Source organism: Python bivittatus, unplaced genomic scaffold (genome assembly GCF_059951505.1).
Source record: "Python bivittatus isolate LINGU-HERP-01145 unplaced genomic scaffold, Pbiv_v1 ctg000430_np1212, whole genome shotgun sequence".
Lineage (NCBI taxonomy): Eukaryota > Metazoa > Chordata > Lepidosauria > Squamata > Pythonidae > Python > Python bivittatus.
This window is the reverse complement of record NW_028277071.1, coordinates 5,782,544-5,805,115: the sequence shown is the minus strand read 5'-3', so window position 1 is coordinate 5,805,115 and position 22,572 is coordinate 5,782,544. Positions and strand designations below refer to the sequence as shown.

Genomic DNA, 22,572 nt, shown 5'->3' with positions numbered 1-22,572 from the left:
TGAAGGGAAGTAGGTCTGTTTGCACTGGGTTGCAACTATCACCTAACTTTATTTTTTCCCTAACCTCTTTGTCCTAATTGGCCAAATTCTGGCAACATCAGGGTGGCTTTTTATGACAGGGAAATAGGCATGACTATCCACCAGCAAACTATCTGCTATATGTCACAGGCCAGGTTGAAGTGGGCTTACTAAGTCCTTGTGTCCTTCCCTTAAGTACTATTGCTAGCCTGTTACTCTCTTTCAGGGAGTCAACTGGGCAGATCTGAAAGGAGTCGACTGCTGCTCTTGCAGGCCAAGTCAGCTGTGAATTGTTATGTTAGTAACTGTAGCAAGAGGACTACCTAAGAAAAAGTGGTTCTAGCAGCTGCTAAGGTGCCTGTGGAAGGCCAGGATGAATGAAGAATCCAAGATGAGACTGTCCATTCCAGTTCTAAGAGGCAAACTTCAGGACCAAACGGAAGTCCCTCATGGAAAAGAGACAACCAAGCAGAAAGATGGACATCCCACCAGAAAAACATCTGAAACCACAGAGACTCTATTCATCACTTCTGCAGAGCAAAAGTTGTGGGAACAGCTTCTGGGACACCTCTCTCCATCTTTTTGGGAAGTTAAGATTTCAAGAGCACCCCAAAGAGACTTGCCAGCTCTCTCTTTTACAGGCTCCCCAGAGGCAGTTTTGAGAGCCAAAGAAACCATCAGCCATTTGCTCATTTTGGTAGGCTCACAGGTTAAAGTCAACCTGATGGATGTTCCACAACTCAAAGTTGTCGGATTTTTCCAACTCCACAAGGGATTCCATCTTTTCCTATGGGAAGGAGAAGCTTCTCATATCAGAGTGGATGCTGTAGTGAGGATCGGGACCAGTGGTGGTCTGGGCTATGGAAATACTGTGCTTGCTCAGAGGGTGTGGAGCCCAGAAGGGGCTCTTTATACTAATTTGGACATTCACTTTTCAGACCCACCAACAGTAGAACTAGCAGCTGGGATGGTGAAACTGGCCTTGGAGGCCGCCTTCCGAAAAGGGTTCCAGTCTGTAGTTATATCTTACTCAGGCAGTACCATCTCTACATCTGAAGCTGAGGTGATAGTTGTAGGAATGGAAGCCTTTAGGAAAAACCATCCTGTAGCCCCCTTGAAAAGCATTCATGTGGTCTTTGGAGATGGAAAGGCCACTACAGTATTCTACAAGGAGTGTCAGAAGCACTGGTGTTCTGGAAAGAATGACTTAGAGAAGTTTAAAAACATGCTATTGTCTTTAGAATCCACCAGGATTGACGTAGTGACCAGTCCACATATAAAGAAAAAAGTAAGTATCTGTTATTTTTTAAAATCAATCATTTATTGGGCAGGGACAGGAAGAGAAATGGAAGAATAACATGGGCGTGTAAAAGGGGCATATGAGAAGATGTTTGCTGTAATTGTAAAAATGTTTTACTAGGTTTTACCTGAACAATCTTGCATTGTTTCTGTCAGGTTCTATAGGAGCTGCTGAGAGTGGTTTTGTTTGTGACAGCATAAAAATATGTGTAATAAATAAATCAGTACATAAATAAAGGATTAGACAAGTAGGAGACCAGGATTTTCTTCTAGAGCATCAGATGATTTGCAATAGATGAACAATGGTCTTCAGCTGTTTCCTCATTAATGATTTGTAGCTTTTTAATAGTCATCCAACAATCATAATGCCAGGATAAAAGTAATGAGAATAGATTTTCTGTTGCCACTGTGATGACTGGGTAATGCTAGAAACCGCTCATGAGGAAATGGTTTATGATTCTCATGTTGTACAAGAACAGTTACTCAAAACACAACCAAATGGTGCTATAATATGCTTTAATAGCGGAATTGCAGTGTACCCTTTACTTGGTTACTGAATGACCATTTTCTGGGTAATATAACACACACAAGGGGTGTGGTAGATTGGGCTGTGTGGGTCTCTAAACCTCTCTCTCCTCAACCCCATTGCATTCTCCCCAAGCTCCTGAAGAGAACCTTGTCTGTAAAGCTGCCACTGTTGCAGATAAAATTCCTCTTTGTCTGGTTTACTCAGGAGAAGGAGAGTGGCGACCTGCTTCTCCCCTTTCCTTCCATAGGGAAAGTGTGTGTGCCAAAGATTGGAGTTTTGGATAAACGGGGAATCAATATATTTTGCTCTGTGAAGTCTATAGGCATGCTGAAGATTCAATTAAACTCTCTTGAGATTGAGATCCTCCATTTGTCTTGCACCAGAATGCACAAGATTACGGAGGTGAAGCTCAACAGGTTTTAAAAGTAGCATGTAACCATACCTATTTGTTTTTTTTTCTTTTCTGAATCAAAAGTAAAAGCATGGGGACCCCATTTGGAACAGCCTGTAGGAAGGAGTTACTTAATCTTCTCCTGAGCAACCTGAAGCTTCCATTTATGAGGGTTAGTAACTGCCCCCATCCCCACATGCTAACATGCTGGAGGAGGACACACTTTGGAGGAGTTGCAACTGGCAAGAGAGGACTAAACCTTCCTTTGTGTTGGAGCCCTGAACTGAGGAGCAGATGTTGTTGTTTATTAAATTTGTATGTCATCTAATCATTCCAGTGGCTTACAAGATAGAATAAAACATCCACAATAAGCCAGAAGTTGGGCTTCTGAGCACTTAGCTTTAAGGGGGGGGGGGAGAATCAGATACAGCTTTCTCTCTGTGCATCTTTTACCTTGAGTCCCTGGTTGAGTTAACGCCTTTTTCTTTGTGGACAGGCAGATGTGGTGGTTCTCCCCCTGGTGCTGGATTCAGATGGGCTGGACTGGGGCTCAGGAGCCCGTGCCATCACACAGAAGGCTCTGGAGGCAATCCCACATGCTGCTGACTTGTGTCCAGGGGACATTCTTTTGGTGTCAGGTTCAGCCTTTCCAGAGTTTGGCTGTAGAGAGACATACCTGGTAAGGCTTGATGACTCACAGAAGCAGCAGCCTGAAGAAGCCCGTAAGGTAATCAGGACAGAGGCTATCATGTTGATGCCCAATATCTGTCTTATCTTTGTGTCCTTCCTTCCTTCCTTCCTTCCTTCCTTCCTTCCTTCCTTCCTTCCTTCCTTCCTTCCTTCCTTCCTTCCATATGGCAAAGACATTTTCTGTTTTCTTTCTAATCTCTGATAGTATGCATTAATGAGCTTTTTGCTTTCCATTTTTCTTCTGATGTTCTCCACTGAAAATGCCTATTCAAGCTTTCCAGATCTGGGGAGGTTTTGTATAGTTGTCCTCTACTTTTCATTCTTTATGAATTCTTTTAAGATATTTTCCTCGAAGTAGACCATGTTGTCATATGTAGTCCTTTTCCTATGCTGTCCTCACAATAACACTACCGAGTACTTTAGGTTGAAAGGAGGTGACTAATCCAGCCCAGATCATCTTCTGAGCATCTTAATTTGTGTCTGGGATTCATTGTATGTGGATGTGTGTGTGTGTATTGTAAGCATTGCTTGGATGAGTCAGTTTTGAGGGCAAGTCACAGTAGATTAAATGTAGCACTTTGTGTGACCCATTAAGTCATAGGGACCCCATTAACTATCTGTAGATGAATCAACAAAACTTTTGGGTGTTGTCGTTTGACATGGATTAGAAAAACACGGGGTTTCTAAGTGCTTTTTCTTGCATGCTTAATATCATTTGAAACCAGTACAAATAATAATGATGATAGTACAGATAATGGCAGTTGCATGCAAAACTACTACATTTCATTTATTGAAATGAAAAATACAGTGTTACAAAACTGAAAGAAAACAGTGGAAGCTGAAAAAAAGTGGAAAAAAAAAACAGGAAAAGGAAGAGGAAAAACACACAAAAAACTTTTCTATGATTTCTGAATAAAAATAGTATATTTTACTATTTTTAAACAGTGAATAAAACCTGGACCATACCGAATTATATTGTCCGATATTACTTCTTTGTTGATAGGTCTTCTCAAAGGCTGAGAGCTGACATATACCATTGGGGTTGACAAGCATTTGGACAGGATTAGAAGGTTAAATTGGGCTCAAGTCATGTAGACCAACATAAAGATTGGGAGACTAGTTATTTGTGTTTGCCCCTCCCTTTTTATTTAGGATTGGCTGCAATTTGGACAAAGCTCTTAGCAAGCAGACCTATGTCGTTGGGGTTGAAAAATTCAGCTCCCACCCCCAGATCCCTAACTGTTAAAATAGTTGTTTGCTATTACAGAAGCAGATAGTCAGAGCAGGTATGCTATGAGTACTGGTAATCCTTACTGCATCCTGATCCCTTGGCAGTTGCTTGAGGGTATCAGGTGTTGGGTTCTGACATTGAGCCAGATGTGCTTTTGAAATCTTATATCGGTTTCTTTGTTGCTTACTTAGCAGGGTCAATTATTGCCAGATAGATATACATGAGGTCCTTGGTCTAGTTTCTCCAATCCTATGTATCGTTGCCTTCCCAGCAGGCTATTCGAAACATGGTCTGGAGCTGTCTCAGTACCTTCTACGGGTCCTTCCTGAAATCCATTGTGTTTCCCATCCTCCAGCCAACAGATGTAGGTCAAGCTGTGAAGTGGGAATGGCTCCTTATCTTGCTGGAGGAAATTAATCAGTTCTTGAAAAGTTTTCCCAACACTTGGATGAAGCTGGTGCAAATCGTTCCCCTTCCAGGATGGACTCTGCCTTGCCTGGTAACCATCATGGGAATCAAATGGTTCTGGAGTATGTGCATGTATATGTCTATGTGGCTTCTCAGATGAAGAAGGAAATGCTGCCTAGATCAGCTTTCCCAAACCTTTGCACTCTTTAGGTGCCTGGACTTCAATTCTCAGAAGTCTCAGGAAGCCCAAAGATCTGAGATTGCAAAGGATTAGGAAGGTTGGTCTGTGCAAGAACACAAGATTGGTTTCTTGCATACGTGCATGTTACAGTGCTTTTTCTGGGTGTACAACCATATGATAGTTCTATAATAGATGCATCTCTATTGTGTTTTGTGATCCAGCAGTACAACTTGAACAACATCATAGCATGCAGAAATTAAAACAGTAGAAGACCACATGGGAAACCTCCTGTTGCTTAATTTCTGGATATTGGTCCATTTTTAAATGGAAAAGAATGGAAATGTGCCAACTCTAGATATCTTTATTTTTCATGTAAATGTCCCAACTGAAATGTCTTTTTATCTTACAGGTAGAAGATTCTCTCTCTTTTGCTGTAGGTAAGAACCTGCAATTCTCACTGCTGCATCAATGGGACACAACACACAGGCTCTATCATGGTGTATTTTCACAGCAGGATGGGCTAGGTCAGCGTTGTCCAAACTTGGCCACTTTAAGATGAGTGGACTTCAACTCCCAGAATTCTCCAGCCAGCATGGGCCCACTCATCTTAAAGTGGCCAAGTTTGGACAACACTGGGCTAGGTTTTTTATCTCATCCAAAATTACAGTCTTGCTGGGAAGAATGATAAGTGTGCATGCTGTGAATCTGTATATCACTTAGCCTTTAGGGTGCTTGTCTTTTCCTTATTTCTGAAATGCCATGTCTACATTTATTTAACCTACATTTCCTCTCCTTAAGAAACAATAATCTAAAGCAGAATAGATTTAAAATGTTGCAACCTTTGGAGATGAGCAAGAAGGGAGGGGCTGACTCTGTAGTTGGATTCTGCCCCAAGTACACTGAATTGGTTCCTTCTGTGTATAATGTGGGAGAGGAAGTGGTACAATGGAATATATGCTGTTGGATTTATTTTACCAGTTATTTACTAAGGTTCTGCATATAAAACAGGAGTACAGCAGGCATGAGATACATCTGGCCCAACTGAACTTCAAGCATGGTCTTCATCCTGAGCCTAAGCTGCAGGAGTTTCAACAGAATTAATTCTGCTTGGCTTGCACTCAGACCTTCCCCATTAACTGGGGGAGAGGGATGTTTTCCTCATGTGAGCATAGCTCAGCAACAATTTGTCCTGACCACATTCCTGGAAAAGCATCAGAGAAATGACGCTGCTTGGCAAGTGTCCTGTCCTTCCCCAAAGAGAAAAAAGGAGTTGTGAACAGGGCTGATAGGATTCCCAATTGGGGAAAGCACACATTAGCTCTTTTCAGGTGATTTCACAACTGACTTCCACAAATGGAAGAGGCCCAGGATTTAAATGTGATATATTCCATCCATCCATCGATTGTGGTGTAGTGGTTAAGGTACTGAGCTGACCTAAGAATGGGGAGACCCAGGTTCTAGTTCTCCCTTAGGCATGGAATCCGGCTGCGTGACTTTGGGCCAGTCACCCTCTCTCAGCCCAGAAACCAAACTGCATAGCTGGGTAGATTATGATCCATAAGCTTCAGCGCAGAGGCCTTAATCTTGCAGTGGATTGAACTGATTCAGGCCCTGCCTGCCTTAAAACAACCTGTGTAACCTCTTTTTATATATTAGGGAATATGGAGCTAAGAAGAAGAGTATTCTATAGCCATGGTCAGATGTATACAGGAGTATCAAAAAAGTCAACTAGAACTTGTGCCTGTGTAATCAAACCCTCTCCAATTTTACATATATTGAAAAGGGGGAGGGTTTTAACCATGGGGCTGCCATCTTGATTTTTTTGACCCCCCCCCCATACCACAAAATGCCCTGCCGTGCTTGGTACAAAGCCTTGAGAGTACTAGATGAAATCCTTTTCTGGCCTAAAGATCTCAGCAAGCAATAGTTCTCTTTGTGCCCCAGCAAAGCAAAATGAATGATATTAGGGGAAGAGCTTTAATCAAAGGATTGACCTCACTCTGTTATACCCTGTCTTTTGATGTCACCCAACCCACCAAATGAGGTGGAGAATCTGATTCACCCCACCCCAAAAACCATTAGTCTGGTGCCTTATTCTGATACAGGTAGTCCCCTGTTTAAGAACCAGTTCCGTTCCCAAGGTCTGTCCTCAAGTTGAATTTGTACATAAGCAGAATACAGTACATAAACCATATACAGTATACAATAATACTGTATAAGTAGTATTGTATAATTAACTCAAACCATTGTGTATTTAACTTGAATTTTGCTACAATAAGGCTCCATTCTTAAATATGAGTTGTCCTTAAACCGGGTGTTCTTAACCTGGGAACTCCCACAATAAATTATTACCAAGTTTATCCACGAGATGTCAGCATAGGCATGCTAGCTTTTAACTCAATTGCCCTGATGATGGAGAAAAAAGTTCTTTTGCAAATTTATTTTTTTGCCTGGTGTTTGAAGCTTTCCTTATTTCTAATAAGATACAATGTAAAACTGTACTGCAACTCTATTGTTGCAATGCATTCCTATTAGTTCTTGTTTTAACCCAAGTTTATGCATTTTAAAATGTTCCCCCCCACTAGGCTTTTTTTCAGGGGTTTCTGGATTTCCCAAAGGGGGAACCCCATATTTATATATTTATTACAATTACCTGAACTCTGAAATGTATGGATTCATTTATAATGGTAACATTAAATGTGATGTAAGTTGCTTAGTATTGCAAGCAAGCAAAAATAATCCACCCCCCACATTATGAGATTAAAACACATTTTGACCAATTTTGAGTTAACAGTGACTTATCTTCACCCCTGCTGATTCCTCTCCTGAATGAGACGGCTAAGAAAGAAACATGCAGTGTTTATTTTAACTTTGCCCATGTCATTCATAGAGTATTACTTGATCTTCCTAACCAGACCATGTCATCTAAATCTAAAACAAATCTTAGGAATGCTGCCTGGTTAGCAGAACCTGGAAGAATTCTGCTGATGACACAATAAAGTTAAAACATGGTCCACTCTTTTGAAACTCTACTTCTTGAAAAAGCCACAATATGATTTGCTTAACTAGGTTGGGTGAACCTAGCTAACTGCAGTTAACTCAGTAAAGCAGGATTAAACAGCCACCACTTAGCTTTAGGCTTGAAGATGTAGTTGAGAAGATATTCTTTTAGCTTATGGTTTGATAACAGAAAAGGCTGTCTTTGATTTTGGCCACAAATCCTGAAACTAAATCCAGTTAACTTCAGTCTTTCCTCCTTCCTCAGCTCTAGTAAAGGCATGTTCCCCTTAAGTATTTCATAAGGGAGCAGGGAAAATGAGAAATTAGATCCCTTTCATGGGACTAACCTGGCCCAACGTTCATTACGTCCATCTTTCTTTCAGAGCCAATAGGTTTATGTCATATGGAGGACCCAATTTTTCTCCAGTACCTAGATGAGAACCCAAGTGCCTTTAATGAATTTCAAGTGCAACTGAAGAGGGCTGGTTATGACATCCAAATAGACTTACATTGGAGACTGTTGATGTTCCAGGCCATGAATCAGTCTGTGCAGCTGCTTGACTTAGGAAAAGCCTTTCAGTTTGTGCGGGAAAAGTATGTACTGCATTGTGAGAGACGTGAAGAAATTCTAGAAGTCCTGCGTGATCAACAGAGCCTTATGAAGAGATTCAAATCCATCAGGATCTACATCCTGGACAGAATGTGGCTTGTAGGCCTGTTTGATGAGGTCAGCTCTTTCTTACAATGCCTTGCCTACGAGGCCTCTCAGAGGCAACTGGTAAGCTCAGAGTGCTCGGCTGAACCACTGCCCCGCTATACTATTGTCAAAGATGTTGTGCTTCAGGAGATACTCCCATCCAATCCTTTGATAAAGCTTGAGATTATTGCTAAAACTCCAGCCACTATCAGATTCTGGGGACGCCGTCAGAGTGTCAGGGAAGCAGAAAGGCGTCTTATGGAGCTCATCAACAGCTTCCAGATTCTACCAGTCCCTCTGTCCTATTTCCAGTTACAGTTTGTCAAGGTACAGTGGGACAAACTGTTCTACAACAACTTCTTCTTAGAGAGGAAGATCCCAGTTGTTTTAGAGCTCTCTCAAGTTATCCAGATTTCTGGCCTAGACTTGGGTAAAATGAGTGCAGCCAAAGAGATCCTTATGAAGCAAGTGTGTGAAAGGACGGTGGAGATTGCAGAGGACTTGAAGTGGGCTACTGAGTGCACAGAGTGGAAGGAGTTGCTGCAAAGGTTGGGGACCCATAAGGAAATAGCCATTCATCATGTTGCACCTGGTTGGGTGATTGTGGTTGGCCTCTGTCCTCCGGTCATTCAAGCAGAAGAATCTATTAAGGAATATTTGAGAGATAATTCCCCAATGGAAGAAAGAGTGAGTCTTGCTAGACCAGAATTAGCTTTAGCTGGGAAGAATCTGCTTTATATAATGGACTGGGAACATCTCAACATGAATGTTGTACTCCAGCTGAACAGTCAGCCTTTAGTGCTGCAGGTGAGAGGTCTTCAAAAACATGTGAGAGAAGCCATGCCAACCATTAAGAGGGTCTTAGATTCTTTGGTGCTTGATAAAGTGCCTCTAAAGAAGAGGATTCTTAGTGAATACTTCTCTGGAGTTGGAGCAAGTCTGCTAAAGAACATGGCTTGGCAGTTGAGCTGCATTGTTGGGATGAAGAGTCAAGAGTTTTACTGTTGGAATAGTACAATGAATAATGAGGATCCCATGAAAGAGGTAAGTGTAATCTAATTTCTGTTTGCTTTTTTTTTTTAATTGGTCCATGGTTAAACGTAGGAAAAAAATGCAAATTATCTCTATATGTTCAGAGCTGATCTTCATGAGTTTTTTTTTTTTTTAAATTTGTGAAGAGATGAAGAAGATGGTCCAATTGTCGCTAAACAAGGCTAAGTTAGGAATAGGGGCAATTATGTGCAAAACAGTAAAAATATTGATGTTCTGCTTCTTGAGGGTTGATCCTAAACTGATGATTTGATCAAAATTCTGCGCTACACTGTCTGATAATCTTTAAGAGAAAGAGAACACAGCTAGACAGCCACATTGAAGTGCAATACTCCCATCCATGAGCTTGCAAAAATTATGCTGGCGTAAATTATGCTGGCTTTCATTGTTCAGTCAGATTTTGCCTTAATAATGTGAGCAAGTGGTGCTGTCCTTACTGATTTAATGCAGGACAAGTTAAGGGAAGTGATTTGTGGATTCCCCAGGCTTTGTTCCTCCTCCCACTGAGGAGTACTTGCCAATGGGAAAAACAACTACCAATCACTCTTCTTAACATGTGGTAGGAGGGGAAAAACAAATGTAGGCAAGTGCTCTGAATGACTGGTTATGCCACCTATCAGACTGATTCTCTAACAGATGAAAAAGTGCTAAACCCATGTCCAAAACCAGGCTGGCTGACAAGTCATAGACATGGATGACTGAGTCATCAACCAAATCACGCTAGATCAGTGTTTCTCACTGGTTACTTTAAGATGTATGGACTTCAATTCCCAGGATTCCCCAGCCAGCATGGGGAACTGGTCCATAAGCAGACTTGTAAATATGCAAATGTTCAATTTTAAAAAAACTTTTAATAACTGTACTACAATATATATTTTATATATATATATATATAATATATATAAAATTATATATAATATACAACTGTCATTGGTCTCATTTGAAATGGTGATGAGTCAGCATACAGACGGGAGGTTCAACAACTGGTCTTGTGATGCGGTCATAACAACTTGAAACTGAATACACTTAAAACTGTGGAGATTATTGTGGATTTTAGGAAGAACTCTTTTAATTCCCCTGTCCTTACCATACTCGACAGCCCAGTATCGGTAGTAGAGTCCTTCAAGTTCTTGGGTTCTATAATCTCTCAAGACCTGAAATGGACGCTTAACATCAGAACCATCATCAAAAAGGCACAACAAAGGATGTTCTTCCTGCATCAACTTAGGAAGTTTAAATTACCTCAGGAGCTTTTGGTACAGTTTTATAGAGGAACCATTGAATCTGTTATCTGTTCCTCTATAACTGTCTGGTTCGACTCTGCAACCAAATGGGATAGATAGAGACTGCAATGGATAGTTAAGTCTGCAGAAAGAATAATTGCAATCTGCCTGCCTTCTATAGAAGATCTGTATACTGTGAGGATCAAAAGGAGGGTGGAGAAGATATCTGCAGATCCTTCTCATTCTGGACTTAAATTGTTTCAACTTCTCCCTTCAGGATAGCGCTATAGAGCACCATATGTTAAAGCATCCAGACACTGGAATAGTTTTTTTCCTTGTGCCATTGCTCTGCTGAACACCTAATTAATGCAGTATGATATACTGGTTGACACTGCATGAAGATACGACTGCTAAGATGTGATTGATCATACTCTGTTAATGTGAATATATGTTAGATAATAGTTTTTCCTTTTAAAAAATGAATATATGTTAATAGCCGCAGTACTATCTTTCCTTTAATTCTCCTCTTCTGACTGCATAGTTTTTTAATATAGTCATTATTATTTATTTATTTTTATTTTTTAGTATTCTTCTTATTCTTGATGCTATGCAAACACACTGAGAGCTCTTTGCACCGAAGTCAAATTCCTTGTATGTTTACATACTTGGCCAATAAAATGTTCTGTTCTATTCTATTCTATTCTATTCTATTCTATTCTATTCTATTCTATTCTATTCTATTCTATTCTATTCTATTCTATTCTATTCTATTCCATTCCATTCCATTCCATTCCATTCCATTCCATTCCATTCCATTCCATTCCAGTCTTGAGTATGTTTTGATGGGAAGGTAGAATGCATGTTTAACAAATAAAATAATACACCTTGGCATTCTCTGTGACTTTTCAAGGAATTTTGAGATGCTTCTCCTGGACTGTTTGCTGTTTCACTGGAGATTGTGAAATATTGCTTCTTAGTGCACCATTTGGTTTATACAGTCATGCCTATTTCTTGTTATTTAAAGTCCTCTCCTTTTACAAAAATGGCTAAACATTTTTTTTTCTGGCCTCTCTCTACTATGACATTTCTAAATTTCAGGGGGACAGTCTGATGCAGAACAATAATCTGTCCAATATACTTGTTTTGCCATGAATCTTCATATACAAACTGGTCAGAGATCTGTTGCCAATGGAAGCTCATGTCATACTCACTGTATTACTCATTGTTTTAGATGCCACTACACTTTTCAGACTTTTTGGATGAGATCCCATACAAATTTACATTTTAGAAATATCAATCTGAATTTATTCCATCAATGTATTTTTTCCAAATGAAATTAATGACAACAATTATAAAACAGCTACTTTGGAACCAAGGACTCTGTATGATCAGGGTAATTGTCTTATGTTGAGAGAATTTATCAGCTTGAATCTCTGATGCAGTGTCAACCTTGCCTCTATTTTAGTCTAGCTTTATGAGTGATCACTAGATTCCTTTTGACCCTACTATCTACTTCTGGTTTTCACTGAAAACTGAATGCAGGTTGTCCCAGTCTCACTAAGTCCTAACATAGATAGGTATCTGGGTTGCTTCTCATGGATCTACCTGGCTGGAAACAGTTCTGGGGTTACTGATTTTTGACATAATGTTTCCAATTTATGAGATTGTGAATTAACTTTAAAGAGATCATTTGGTGTGTGCCCTGTGATTAGTGTGCATTGACTATTAAGTATCTAATTAAGTGTTGTTTATAATGCAGCTTTCACATTTCTGAATTCCACTATTAGGTGGGAAGAGGTATTCCATGTTTTCACCTCTAAAATGAATGTAAAAGATAAAAATCCATATGGATGAATTGTGCTTCTGCATTTAGCTTTATTATAAAGTAATAGGCTAAGATGGAAAATTATCAGCAATATTGATGGAAAGAATTCATTTCTCAGTTATAAAATTGGAATGCATATTTCACACTGATTTTATGACTTACATTATAGATCATATCAAGGACTATTATGTCTCTGACATCCAGTTTTCTTTATTTTTAGAGTTTTGCTACAGGCTGCACAGGAACAATATATGTAATGGGCAAATGGAACCATGTGAACTGTTTGAAGCAAAATGTGGCTGGCTTCATTGCAAAGTTCTCTAAAAAATCCATCTGTCATAAAGCAATAGCGACTTTCAAAAATGTCAACAGTGGTGAATTCCTTAAGAATGTATTGCATGAGTTTCCCATAGATATCCGTTGGTTGCAGGATGATGAACTCCAGATTTGTGGCTTCCAAGAAGATGTGGGGAATGTTCTGGAAGCTGTTCATAGAAAGATTGAAGAATACCAGTCTGAAATGATTGAAGTCAAAGCTCAGTATGAGTCAGTCCCTTGCATTGTTGTAAAAGAAAGTTTGTTCCAAGAGAGATTTCCAGCAAACTCTTTTGTAAGCATAAAAGTGCTGGCTGAAGATCCAACAACTATCATATTTAGAGGTCCCCGTCAGAAGTTGGTAGAACTGAAGAGGCAGTTTGAGGAGCTCCTTAGTGGTTTCCAATTTTTACCAGTCCCTCTCTCCAAACTCCAGTTTCAGTTTGTCATGGCACAATGGGGCAAGCTCTTTCACAACAGCTTTTTTTTGGAGAGGAGCCTCCCAGCCATTTTGGACATCTCTGAAATTGTCCAAGTCAGTGGCTTAGACTTGGGTGAAATAAAAGAAGCAAAAAAGATCCTTATGGAACAGGTGTGTGAGAAGACAGTGGAGATTGCAGATCAGTTGCAATGGGTCACTAAGTGTAAAGAGTGGGGACAGTTGTTAAACAGATTAAAGTCTCATAAGGACGTTGTTGTTCATTACACTCCATCCAATCAGGTGACACTGGTTGGTCTCTGTTCTCGGACTGCTGAGGTAGAAGAATGTATTCAGGAGTACTTATCTCTTAATTCCCCAATGAAGGACACTATGATATTTACTAAACCAGAACTAGTATTAGCTGGGGAGAGTCTTCTTCATATTATGGATTGGGAACACCTCAGTGTGAGCATCAAATTTAAGCCAAGCAGTCAGATGTTGTCATTGCAAGTGAAAGGTCTCCGGAAATTTGTGCAGGAAGCCATCCCAATTATTAAGGAAGATTTGGATTCTCTGATGTTTGGTATAATACCTCTGAAGAAGAAAGTACTACACGTCTACTTCTCTGAGGGTGGGGCAGATTTGCTGAAGAAAATGGCAAAAACACAGAATTGTATTGTAAGAATGCAAATCAAGGAGAGCCATAGCTCTAGCAATGGGATCACCAATCGTAATGAAAATGTGCTGCAAGTAAGTGATAGTGTTTTTAAGACAAGAGCTAGTTGTTGTGCTGTGTCCTTCTATCAAATGTATATTCCTCTCCTTTTTGTGTGTTTCTTCAAATGCAGTGTTGTCCCTGCAGTTTTCTTGGCAAGATTTCAGAAGTGGCTTGTCATTTCCTGCTTCCTAAGGCTGAGAGGGAGTGACTGGCTTAAAGTCACCCAGCTGATTTTGCACCTAAGGCAGGACTAGAACTCTCAGTCTCCCAGTTTCTAGCCTAATGCCTTAACAATTACACCAAACTGGGCCTGGCTTGTGTCAAATCCCTGAATTAAGGCATGTGACTCCCAGATAGGTTTACCTGATTAACGATTGATAAGATGGCTCCTCAGTGCTGGAGCTCTTTTCATTAGATTTGTTTTGTAGAAACAGTCTAAATGGGAATTCGGAATAATTCTGATATGTTGGGTTATAGAAACATAGATTAAAACTAACATCCACATTTCTAACCAATGAGATTTTGTTGTTCCAAAAGGTTTCTTTTTTCCCCCCTAGGGTTTAGCTGAGGACCACAGGGCTGTGGTCCATGTAGTTGGCAAAGAAAGAAATGTGACTTCACTCAAGCAGCATTTGTCTGGGTTCATTGCTAAATTCCACAAAAAAACCATCTGTAGTGCAGAGATATCAGCATTAAGTGATGAAAACCTTAAAGCACTTTGTGAAGATACCTCACATCAATATCCGGTTGTCTTTTATCTCCTAAGAGGGAATGTGGTTCAGGTTTGTGGTTCTCAAGAAGATGTTGAAAATGTTATCGGGAAGATTTACATAAAGTTAGAGGAAGCTCTCTTTACAAAGATCGAAAAAGCCCAAGCTGAACAAATAGATTCCAAGCTTCTGTATGAAACTGTCCGTTGGTATCATAAGACAGATGCTGGATGGTCTACCTTTGACATAATAACCAATCACAATCTGGAGCTGGCTTATGGCGAGAAGAAAATGTCAGCACTAGTGCTATGGGATGGAGCAAAAGTTAAGATCAACTTTCTGAAGTGTGAAGCCACCATGCCAGGCAACAAAAAAATCAGGATAAAGAGAGAGATCTGCTTATGGGGTGAGATGTGCATTACTGTATTAAAAACTCTCCTTTTCACTCACATTTTCTATTGTATTTTCCATGGAAGCTGTGTCTACTTAATTCTTATATTATTCCCATTTTCTATCCCTTTTCCGACCCCATTCTTTAGTGGGTTGCTTTCTCTTACATAGTGAATATCTATTTTAGTTGCTGTTTTAGCCAAGAGAAATCAATAGATGAAACTTTTTCACAACCCTGCAAATAAATAAATAGCACTGCCTGTTGATTCTGATCCATCATATTCCACGCTCTTCTTTATTCAATGTACGTTTTCTTCTGTGAGGGAAAACTTGTGTATTTTCAGCAGTATTAGATGAAAGGTTTACCATTCCTATAATTATTTTTGAAAGTGTTGTCTGTATTAATAGTTCAGCTTACCGGCATAAAAATCATGGATATTTTAAAAAGGATTATAAAGTTTCTCTGAGAATCTGGCCAAGAGGACATGTGGGCAAAGGCGTTAGTCAGCAAATACTAATATAACCAGCTTTATTTCTTATATTGTATAAATGTGGAAAACAGTTTTATTTTAGAGCAAAGCATTCCAAAGTGGGTTTATAAAGGTAGCGAATGTACTTTTAAATTTTCCCAGTGGCAGGTATGTAGTATTTAAATGCTATGTTTCTCTGAAAAAAGATGTATGTGGAATACAAGGCTGGCTAATACAGCTTGTAGCAGAGTAGCTCTCCTAATTACTGTATTTGTACTGCTGAGTTCAGTCTTGGTTCTGAGCAAGCAACAGGCTTAGGAGTCAAGGTGAGTTTCTTCACCCTATAGTTCTGATCTTGCAACTGAATGTTGGGCAGAGGTTCAGAGAATAGTCAGCACTGCCATGTAATTGACACATTTTGGTATTTAACCTTTTTATAAAGGAAAACTGGCAAGCAAAATATGCTGAGCTATGAAAGAATTTAGTAAAAAATGAACTGTTCCTTTGCATCAGTTGCATAGCCCATCCCAATGACATACATTATAATAAATCTTGGATCGAAACAAGTTTTCCTTTCTTAACCCTACCCCAACTTGAAGTACATCATGCTGCATTGCATGTCCAAGTTCAGGGTCATGATTGTCTGTATATCAAGAGTCTCAGTCATAGTCTGTAAAAGTTGTGTAGAAAACTCCCCTTTTGGTACCCTAAAGAGCAGCTTTTCCTATCTACTTTCTATCAGTGCACAGAATAGGTCAAAAACCGTTTTTCATCATAAAGAGCTATACATCTGTTTAATTTTGCCTAGACCCAGAAGGCTTCTGGCATCCAATGCAGTGACTACACCAGAGGTATTACACTCCTAAGTCTCCCTGTGACCTTGTGTCTGCTAGCAGCTGAGCTGTTGCTGCATTTGGGGCCAATTATAGGTTCAAAGTCATCTTCAAAGGCAGCCTCGTGTATAACATGTTGCAGTGGCCTAATTATGTGATGATGAAGACATGGATCACTGTTGTAATGGCTTCCTAGTCCAGAAAAACTGGCAAAGGCTGTGGACTATGGGACCCAGCCTCCTGTATCCAGAAAAGAGGCCACTGAGCTAAAAGCAAGGACCAACTACAAATCCAGGTCTTTCTTTTTCTGTAAAGGAGCAACCAGTGCTTCCCACCATATCACTTCCTGCTTATCACTCAAGATCATCCCAGACCATAATAGTAGCAGCAGTCCTATGTGGTGGCATCTCTCTCACATCACTTATATTTTTATGACTGTTTTTTAATGTATTTGTATTTGCATGTATTTGTTGTTTTATTGATTGTTATATGCTGCCCAGAGTTGCTTTTTGCGAGATGGGCGGCTATATAAATGTGATTAATAAATTCCCCCTTGACAACTCCTCCCATTTCATCCTGAGCACCCCAATTTAAGATTTTCTATATAATACTTAAAGTATATGAGGACTTAAATCATTCTCCTACATATGAAATTGATTGATTGCAAAAGCATTGCTTGAATAGGTCATTTGCTGGATGAATTTTCCATAGTCAAAAGATGTCCTTACCACTTATATATATCAGAAGAGGATCTTAGTTTGGTAGTAAGCTGACTCCATTTATTTGTTGCAGACAAGAATATTGCTCCCTACTGGGAAGCTATGGATGGACGTTTAGTCAAGAAAGTGGAACTGCAGCCAAGTTCAGAGGAATATCAGGATGTTGTAAAGAATTTCTATAAGACAGCTGGGAACTACAGAATTGTCAAAGTAAGTTGTGATCTTCTTGAATACTTCGCTATTAAGATTACAGGTAGTCCTCCCTTACCGACTACTTGTTTGACAATGGTTTGAAGTTACAATGGCCTTTATGACCTGTACTTGTGTTTACAACTGTCGCAAACCATCGCACCACCCCCATGGTCATGTGATCCTGATTTGCAACCTTTTTTGCAACAGGTGTTAAGCAAATGAGGTGGTCATTAAGCGAATTGGGTGGTCATTAAGTGAATTCTGGCAAGAAAATCCATTGAGGAAGCTGGATTTGCTTAACAACCATGTGATTCACTTAACAACCATTGTAAAAATGGTTGTAAAATCAGGTCCGGTCACATGGTGACTTGCTTAATGACTGCCCTGCTTAACAACCAATTTTCCAGTCCCTATTGTGGTCGTTAAGCAAGGACTACCTGTAGTTAACATAGACTCAGAGGACTGAAATTGACAATTGCTTAATTAATTCCTAGTTAACTCTATGTGTATTTTTAGGTAGTTAATCAGCTCAGTGACCTCATCCCATCCTTTAAATCAGATGATAAAATTCAGGTAATGGATAAGAAGCACAGAACGAGCACAAATCAGAAAAAAAAAAAAAAGACAGAGTAATTATTTCTAGATTATTTAAGCAAGAGAGCCTAATCATATATTATAGTAGTGCCATACTAATTTTCCCAGATATCTTCAAATATGAGATAATTGAGAAAACAGCTGTCTTTTCGGTTTTGGGGGGTTAAGCTTTCTTTCCTTTTTAAAAAAAGTTGAGATTTGATATAGCTCATTTCATGGTAAACTGTGTGATGTCTGATGGTCATTTACACATATAAATGTTGGTAGCAAAAAGTAACAAAACTCCAGGTCGGTTCTATTATACTTTTCTCAATCTACAATTTAAGATGTGCAAAAATAACCCTGTGACTCAGTTTCTGTACTTACTTTGGCTTTTCTTTTTGTAGTCTCAGACACACAGGGCTCAGTACAATAAAATGACTCACCGAGGTTCCTGCCCTTTTCACATAGGTGGAGAGGATCCAAAACCGGTATCTGTGGGTTTCTTATTGCTGGAAACAAAGCTGGATGGAGAAGAGGAATCCAGAAAGGACACAGAATGAACTCATTCTCTATCATGGGACACAGCCAGAGAATCGCTCTTCTATTTGTGAGATTGGCTTCAAGAATGCTTTCCGGAAGGGTAAGAGATTGAGAAAGGTGTTCCCGTTGCCCTTTCTCAAAACCTGTCTAGTTCACTATCCTTGAGCAATAACCAACCCTGGAAAGAGTCTAAGGTGGTCCTAGACATGATTATTTTGCTGCTTCTGTTGTCCTAACTTCAAGTGTTGCTAGAAGAGAGACAATAAAAAGAGTGAGGGACCAGAAGAAGGAATAGTATCTGTATAATTTAAGGACAGTCAAGACAGGAATGACATGAGAAAGGAGATACCACAGAAGAAGAGACTTAAGATTGTGGAGAGCTCTCTGATAAGCTTCACTTTCTGAACATTGAACAAATGCAAAACAGTTGTTTTTAGTGCCTATAGAAGAAGAGTCTTATTTCAAGTATAAAAAGCAAACTATTTCTTGTTTAAAGCATAAACCTCAAACTATTTACATTTGCAGCCCTGTAACTTATACTGTTTTTAGAATGAAATCACCAAAATGCTATCCTTCCCTCCAGTTGATGGAAGTGTCATATTTCAGCACTTCTCCTTCCATCAATTTTTGTTTGCTTTTATTTGCAACTGAGAAGTTGACCTGCTCTAATTCTGAGAAGTATCCTGGAAATATGAATTCTATGGACAAATGTTCATGTCTTGAATATTGCTAATTCTAAATGTGCATATCATTTGAGTCTATGAGGACTAAAAATATGGCAAGCATATTTGACCTCATTAAAACGTATCACATTTCCAAGATCTAATGCAAGATCAAGGGTTCATGAATACAAGATCCATACTTGTCATCTGTATATAATTAATATATGTAAATTCATGGTATTCTGACTGTGTTGGTTTTGAATACAAATACAGGATGCTTAAACAAAAAAAATAAGTCAAATGACACCAATGAGTCTTCTAGTTTTGTTTTTTTTAATGTTGATCAGGAGGAAATGGACTCATGTCATACCTTGTGTACTGAACACTGAGAAATGATGGAGTAACTATACAACAAGCATGATGGTCTCTTTTGTTTCTTTCTAGAAGGTGTATTTGGACAAGGCATTTATTTTTCCATGACTGCTGACCTTTCTGTGTCCTATGCCAGACCAGATCTTCGAGGGCTCCAATACATTTTTCAAGCACGGGTTCTGACTGGGGAGTATGTTTTAGGGAATCAAAGTATGGTGTTGCCTCCAGTGAAGCAAGGGGGAAAAAGCCGGTATGATAGTTTAGTGAATGTTCTTGAGAAGCCAAACATTTTTGTGATATTCTTTGATGATCATGCATACCCTGAATACTTGATCACCTTCTGTGGCCCAACACAGTTCTGAGGGAAGAGAAACAATATAAGTGGAATACAAGTGGAATCAAATAGATTCTATGTCGTGAAGAAAATGGATTCCAGGCGGGAACTGGGCAGGATTTCTTCAGGGTGTATATAGTGTATTGGTTGGGGCGAGGGAGGTTTGGGGGAGGGATAATGAAACATGCAATTCAGTTTCAGGTGAGGCCATATCATCTGGAATTGGTTTGTGGGGCATCCTCATGTCAGGACAAAGAGGCTGTATGAATGTATAAATGAATTGTACAGTTCCTAACAAATCCTCCTAAACCCAACCCAGTTTACATGTGTAATACAGCTTTGCAATTCTCAGCCTCCAAAAATATTAAGTGCAATTTTGGTCACAGGCCACCTATCCTTGTTTGTTTTGTCCATCTTTCTAAAATCACCCATGTAACAGAAGAAATGGAGGGGACACAATTACAGAATGAAGATTTGGGTTCCAAAACTTTTCTCCTCTCACTGTCAAATATACAATCTTTCTGGCTATTGCTCATTTCTGCTTCAGGTATGTCAACTTTTCTAAAACCCACATGCAAACAATAAACTCTGTACAGTACGATTAATGTTTTGTTTTTATTCCACAAGACAAATGTAAAACTGTAGATGGCTTTGAGAGTTGGGATCTACAGTGTTTGCAGGGAGAAAAAATTATTGGGTGGCTCTGTTTTAATGCTGGGTATATTTTTACATCCAACCAATTTTTACACTAACACTCTTACAGTCAAGAAGCAAAGGAGACCAAGCACACACACAGTTGGAGAACAGTGAAACAGTATCTGATTTTTTCTTAGTATTTTAAGTTAGCTGTCAGGACTGGATCCAAAATGAAATAATGTACCAAAAAAAAGGGCCTCTGCTCATCCTCATGAAATATTTATTATTTATTTTTTCTACCCTGCCTTTTCTTCAAGAGGTAATAGTACTGTCTCTTAAACATTTTTTCTGCATAATAACCCTTTGAGACAGGTTGAGCTGAGAGATAGTCCAAGTTAACCACAGAGTTTCCTCTCCTTTCAGTACCTTAATTACCACATGGCTATTTCTGTCCCATATTGAGTCTATTATTGCACATCTGCAATCACAGGGTCCTTCTCATGAGTAACACAGCTAATGAACTATATATAGGTGGCTTCTCTATAGGGTTTTTTTTTTTTTTTTTTGTAATTGTGTTGGGTCAAGCAGTATCTGAAGTCTTGTTTGAAAAGCAACAAGCAAGAGAAAACAAACAATGGACAACAGGCTTCAACTGAACCCTGGTAAGACGGAGTGGCTGTGGATATGGAGAGCCTCAAGATCTAAGAGCTTATCATGTCTGGTTCTAGATGGGGTTGCATTACCCCAGACAGACCCGGTGCGTAATCTGGGGGTACTCCTAGACTCACGACTCCTGTTCGAAGAACAAGTGGCAGTCGTGGCTAGGAGGGCCTTCGCACAGTTTCATGTTGCGTTTCAGTTACTCTCCTTCCTGGATCAGGAGGCCCTCTGCGTGGTCACTCATGCCGTGGTCACCTCCTGTTTGGATTACTGCAATGTGCTCTACATGGGGTTACCCTTGAAGAGTATTCAGAAGCTACAGCTGGCAGAAAATGCAGCGGCGTGAACAATCTTGAACGTCCCTAGGGCAGCACATATAACACCTCTGTTACGCAAGCTGCATTGGTTGCTGGTTTGCTTCTGGGTCCAGTTCAAGGTGTTGGTTATCACCGTTAAAGCCCTTTGTGGCACAGGACCAGGTTATCTGAGGAGTTGTTTCACCCCCGTTATATCTGCCTGCCCCACTCGGTCCAGCAGAAGGGGCATGTTGCGGAACCCACCAGACAAGGAATTTCGGCTGGCAGGGTCTAGGAAGGAGGCCTTTTCTGCCATGGCCCCCGTCCTGTGGAACAGTTTGCCAGCTGAGGTGTGGGCTGCCCCCACTCTCCTGGCCTTCCGAAAAGGTGTAAAAACATGGTTATGCTGGATGCCCTGGGGCCTGAAGGGGGCTCGCATTGCTGGAGCTGGCTCGTGGGATGATTGATACTGCTTCCCCCATCTGCCTGATTTATATATTGCTTTTATAGATTTGTTATTTACGCTTTAATCGGGGGTGTTTCTATTTTTATTGTTTTATTGTCTTGGTTTTTAATTGTAAGCCACTCAGAGTCACCCCCTGGGGGAGATGGGCGGCATAAAAATGTAATAATAATAATAATAATAATAATAATAATAATAATAATAATAAAAAAATCTGTGCTTCTTTCTCTGGCTTGTTCATATGTAGTCTGTTTACCATGCATACACAGAGAAGGGACTAGTTGTATTATTATATTTCTTCATAACTAAGCCATAATCTGTAAGACACAGTTCCAGACTAAATTTCCCTGCCCTTTATGGACCATTAAGCAAAACGTTTTATCTGGGTCTTATTTCTTGACAAAACAGGAGTGACCATCTATGCTGCACTAAACTTCTTAAGGGAAAAACACAATTAAAATGTAAAAAAAGCCAGAAACTGTCATGTATGTATGTTCTATGCAGCTGTTCAGTTTACATTTATGGCAAGTACCATGAACCCCTAAATAAATACAGTGTACAAAAAACCCAGATTCACCCATAGGCTGTGTTCATACAGCATACAAAACCATAAAACATAGTTAACAAATGATATGTCTAAGAATGTTGTGTGAGCATGTTAAGCCATAATATGATTTGTTTTAGCTTAACACAGTGTAAATCCAGCTCTTGGCGTGTTTTTCT

At 39.7% G+C, this 22,572-nt stretch overlaps 1 protein-coding gene across 1 annotated transcript; it reads left to right on the top strand.

Annotated features, from left to right (window-relative positions):
• The first annotated feature begins 251 nt into the window (after positions 1-251).
• On the top strand, positions 252-20,656 carry LOC112541855 (uncharacterized). The gene is made up of 10 exons (XM_025173104.2): positions 252-1,306; positions 2,734-2,964; positions 4,430-4,657; positions 5,157-5,184; positions 8,131-9,488; positions 12,763-14,028; positions 14,554-15,112; positions 17,192-17,328; positions 18,355-18,526; positions 19,533-20,656. Exons 1-10 carry the CDS (start codon positions 392-394, stop codon positions 19,820-19,822), a joined length of 5,184 nt encoding a protein of 1,727 aa, XP_025028872.2. The 5' UTR covers positions 252-391; the 3' UTR covers positions 19,823-20,656.
• Positions 20,657-22,572: the final 1,916 nt, after the last annotated feature.